The following is a 5,000-nucleotide window of genomic DNA, read 5'->3' on the forward strand; positions in this document are numbered from 1 at the left end:
CTGCTGTCCAACATGTTCGTATGTCAACAGTCTCAGTGACCACTCAGCGGCAGCTAGCCGCTAAAAAACTCAAAAGGATCAAATGTGTCTGGCAGCGTCTCCAACAACCCAAAGTAATTGTTCCCTGAATCGATTGGGTCTGTGAAGAGCCAGGATTTTTTGCCAGGAGGATGAGGTAGCAGCAGTTTTACTTGGTCTATTTATTCTTTTTATTGTCATACTCCAAATCGAATTACTTTCGACGAAAACGATTGTAGAAGATCTAGAAAAAAGTGACGCAGTGCCGCATTTAATTATAACGAGGTTACCTGGTTCCACGCCGGCAGCGGTCGGTGAGGAGATGAACTACCATATTTACTGCTGCTTGGCACCACAGGGGTCTGTCTCTGAGCGGTCTCTGCTGCTTTACAGAGCGAGAGACCCTTATGGCGGTAGAATTACATGCCTGTGTAGGATAGAGAGGGAACAAAAAAGTGTTTCCCTGCTGTCTGTCTCACTCTTTTGCTGATTATGCCCTAAATATTGAATTAATAAATAATATTTAATCGTATATATTTAATAGTATTATCTAAAATGTAAATACAATGATGATAACATATGAACAGTGACATATACACTATTAACCAATATTAAACTTCAACATGCGCTACATTAATATAAATATGCCATGTGTATTGAAGTCATTACCAGCCTTGTCTCTCAGTATTTTACTCTCTCTGTAATTTTCCTCACAAATCGTCTGTAAAAGGTGTTCCTAATGGTTGAATGTTATGTGTAAAGGATTATCTCAACCTTTGAATGGGTCTTTGCTCAACGGTGCCCGTCCTCAGGACAGTGCCTGACTCCCTTGTTCCCCCAAACCTTGGTAGCCTTAGTAAAGACCCTGTGATCAAAGCACGTCATCGCTCGCAGAGCCCCTTTCAACGATTGCCGAGATGTTTCTTGTATTTCATCAAGAGCATGCATCGCATTACCTACATCTGCTCCAGAGACTTGGCTCAGACTTTTTTTGGAGCAATTCCTGCTATCCAACATTTATCGTTTGGTTTTATCATGCGTTACTTTGTGTGCAGTATCAAATGTATTGCGATGAAAAACAGGAAAGCCAAGATCGTTCAATGCACATCTGTTTGTGTGTGTGTGTGTGTGTGTGTGTGTGTGTGTGTGTGTGTGTGTGTGTGTGTGTGTGTGTGTGTGTGTGTGTGTGTGTGTGTGTGTGTGTGTGTGTGTGTGTGTGTGTGTGTGTGTGTGTGTGTGTGTGTGTTTGCTGCTCATGTGTTCAAATGCAATACTTACAGATTGTTGTGGCTCTTTTGTTGGTGTTAGGGTGACATGGGGCCGGTTGGAGAGATAGGCTTGTCTGGCCCAGGTGGACTGAAGGTAGTTGGCTACAAACTGCTTCCACTTCTCTTCACAGACAGAAAACTCTACAAAGCGATACAGACAATGTTATATGTTTTATGGAGGCTAGCACGATCCACGGAAATGATTGTGCTTGTTTTGCATGAATAAAGTATTTGTTGAATTGCAATCCGGAGTACAGTTAATAAACAGTATTTGGGGGAGAACTATCAATTCCTTTGCACATAGAGTGTGACATCCCCATGATTACGACCCTATTCCAGTTGGTGATCAATTTTTAGTGCTTTTGCTTTGTAATAGCGCTTTAATTAGCCATTGTGCATATGAAATGCACCATGGCACTATTTACACATTTATGGCATTTGGAAGACGCTTATATCCAAAGTGACTTACAATAAGTAAATTTGTCAGAAGTCATGCACCGAGGCGTTATAATACAAGTGTAAGCATAACCATCTCTCAGCCCTCTGTCGGTACCGCAAAGCTTATGCTAAGAGGCACCTTTCATGTCACAAAAGAAAGACGTTCACAAACTCGGGCGGAGACTGTTCGGTTTTATCTAAATAATTGTTTATCTAAATGTCTTATTTCATTAAAAGTTATAAAATAGAATAAATTACTATGTGGAAGATCACATATTACCACATTTAAAACCCCTAAAAAAGGGAATTTGGATTTGGTCTCTATATCAGTTTCTTTCTTTAAATGTATGTTATTGTCTTTTTTCCAGGGGGTACCAGGAAACCCAGGCGAACCAGGACTGAAAGGTGATAAGGTGATCTGAATATTCAGTTATTGGCCTGTATTTATGCAGCATGTCATGGAAATACCTCCTTTGCCTTCCTCTTTTCCCTGTCCCTCTTCACACAGCGCAATCCAATGGGCTTTTCCATCACAAAAACTTAGTTTTTTTTATTGCTAAAATAAGGCTTAGACTTGCAGCCTAATCAATGCAAGCCATTGTGCAGTAGTTATTATGCATGGTTTACATCTTTGCTACCCAGTTCTTTGTTGTATATGTCTTCAGGGAACTCATCTGTTGAACACTTGCTTACTTAGTCACCACGGAATCCCTTCCCACCGACAGATGAAAATCATTTGATGGGCTGGCTCAAATTCTTACCATAATTTCTCCTGTCAGGCAGTCTGATTGATTGTTTTGTATTAATAGTGGTCTGTTAGCATCTGTAGTACATATTGTCAGTTCCAACTGCTGAATATGATGACTGGAGCGCGAGTGTAACCATGTCTCTTCTGTTTCTGGTTTCCCTCTTCTCCCTCTGGCCTTCTCCTACCCTTCCTCTGTCCATCTCCGTCCCTCCGTCTCTCTTCCTATCAGGGTGACCTTGGAATTCCTGGACATCAAGGAGAGATAGGCTTCAAAGGAGACAAGGTATGACATACTATGACAAATGTACAAGGGAGTACGAACAACACCTTGAGGCCAACGCCGTTTTTGACTAAAGCGTTGAACTGCCTCCTGAATTTCCCAACACAAACCCTCAATTTACTTTGGACTTGATTAGAGGGGTTCAGCCAGTATATTTTTATGTTTTGCCATAACGCTGTCGCTCCACATAAAACATTTCACAAGAATGTTACCCTCTCTAGTGTTGTCCGTGTGATTATACCAAACACATGCTTACCTTGGGTGGCGTTGGCCTCCAGGGTTATCCAAAAATATGTCAGAATAGCTCTGAGGGCTGAATGTATGGATGTATTTTTGAAACAACTATGGTTGACGACAGTAGAAGTATGCAGCGCCAATGCTGAGCCATGTCTGTATGAATGTGGATGTGTCTTGTGGATGTTGGGAAGGAGAAAGCTATGGACTTGTTCCAGTCTTCTCCTTCACAGAGCTGCTTCTTTTAAGAGAAAAACAGCCAGGCGTTTAGAACTTATTGAGTTTATTTTTCATGAACCTTTTGGTGCAATCGTTTTGATCAGAATCTGCATATATTTGTATTTGACGATCCGATTACTGATCAATATTGGGGCTGACGTGTGTTTTTTGCGTTTTTAACAGGGCATCCAGGGACCCCCAGGGTTACCAGGGGTACGGGGGAAACCTGGACAACAGGTGAGCAACTCCTTCTCTCATTGTAGATAGAAAGAGGCACGTTGATGTTCCTGTTGAATGGCTTGATTTCAATTCATTCATTCTCAGTCAGCAAGTTCAAGTTCAACCCTTATCTTTTTTTGCTCCAGGGTAAAACAGGAGAAAGGGGTCCTGACGGCATTTCTGGCCCCCCAGGGGCTGAGGTCAGTAAATAAACCCAACAATACAACATGAAGAAGAGATGCTATATGGAAGTTTGGCTCTTTTACCATGGTTTCGTGTCTCCTATCTTGTTTAAAGGGTTTCCCTGGCGACATGGGACCGCCGGGAGAGAACGGTCTTGAAGGAGAAAAGGTGAGCAGATCAACTTCTAGATATGGGTTTTAGTTTACAATTTTCCCGCCCTTTTTTTTTACGCCTTGAAATTGTTCCAAACCAGGGGAAGCTGGGTGTCAGAGGGTTGCCTGGCCCAACGGGGGTCCCAGGACTGGAGGTACGGGTCACAACACTCTGCAGACTTCACTTCTTAAAGGATTTCCCACATGAAACAGAACATGAGCTATAGCCATGACATCATCTTCATCGAGTCATTATTGTGCTCCTCAGGGAGATGAAGGACCCCTCGGACCACCAGGGCTGACGGGACTGGAGGTGAGTTCCTGGTTCTCCACTCATCACCTGATGTTGCTAAGGCCTTTTGAAAGGCAAATATTAGGGGATCAATTGCCTGTGTGTGCTTGTGATTTCGCCTGAGCTTTTTTAGTAAGCCCCTGAGTCCACTTCTAATGCTCACTTTCCATGAGCATTGCTCGTGGAAGAATTACGTGCATGTGGTTCTGGCTCGTGGTTAGGCCTTCAAGGATAGATGCTTTATGTGGACTGTGTATCTATTTGCGTGTGTGTGTGTGTGTGTGTGTGTGTGTGTGTGTGTGTGTGTGTGTGTGTGTGTGTGTGTGTGTGTGTGTGTGTGTGTGTGTGTGTGTGTGTGTGTGTGTGTGTGTGTGTGTGTGTGTGTGTGTGTGTGCGCGTGTGTGTGCATGTGCGCATTTGTGTGTGTTTGTGTGTGTGGTTGTGTGTGTATGTGTGTCCATGACTTCTTGCAACTGTCAGCAAAAGATTTTGATTGCTATTTGGTTGCAGGACAGCCCAAAATATTATTGCATGGTTTCATAAATTTCCTCGAAATCATCTCAGAGCAACAGCTGACGCTGTCCCCACAGATCTGGCCGCTTGCAGTGAAAAGCAAAGTTTTGTTTCTGTTGCCAGAAAGAATTAGAGAGACTTTGTGAAAGAATGAGAGCGAGCTTGGGGGAGAGAGAGAGAGAGAGGGAGAGAGAGAGGGAGAGAGAGAGGGAGAGAGAGAGAGAGAGAGAGAGAGAGAGAGAGAGAGAGAGAGAGAGAGAGAGAGAGAGAGAGAGAGAGAGAGAGAGAGAGAGACATTGACACAAAGGAGGTCTAACACTTTGTACATGGAAACATGTAACAAGAACCTACCGCTCCATGCTTTGTGGTGTGTCATCTGGAAAGGCTCATCGCGAGCACAGCCAACGGAAAGCTGGCATCACCTGCCTTGTTAGCA

At 43.4% G+C, this 5,000-nt stretch overlaps 1 protein-coding gene across 1 annotated transcript in view; it reads left to right on the forward strand.

Annotated features, from left to right (window-relative positions):
* The window catches only part of col27a1a (collagen, type XXVII, alpha 1a), a 67,106-nt gene that overhangs the window by 41,743 nt on the left and 20,363 nt on the right, over positions 1 to 5,000 (forward strand). The window contains 8 exon segments of the mRNA XM_030341975.1: positions 1,327 to 1,380; positions 2,093 to 2,137; positions 2,702 to 2,755; positions 3,389 to 3,442; positions 3,571 to 3,624; positions 3,722 to 3,775; positions 3,861 to 3,914; positions 4,028 to 4,072. Of these exon segments, the coding sequence (XP_030197835.1) occupies positions 1,327 to 1,380; positions 2,093 to 2,137; positions 2,702 to 2,755; positions 3,389 to 3,442; positions 3,571 to 3,624; positions 3,722 to 3,775; positions 3,861 to 3,914; positions 4,028 to 4,072 (414 nt within the window).

The sequence above is a fragment of the Gadus morhua genome, chromosome 19 (assembly GCF_902167405.1).
Source record: "Gadus morhua chromosome 19, gadMor3.0, whole genome shotgun sequence".
Classification (NCBI taxonomy): Eukaryota; Metazoa; Chordata; class Actinopteri; order Gadiformes; family Gadidae; genus Gadus; species Gadus morhua.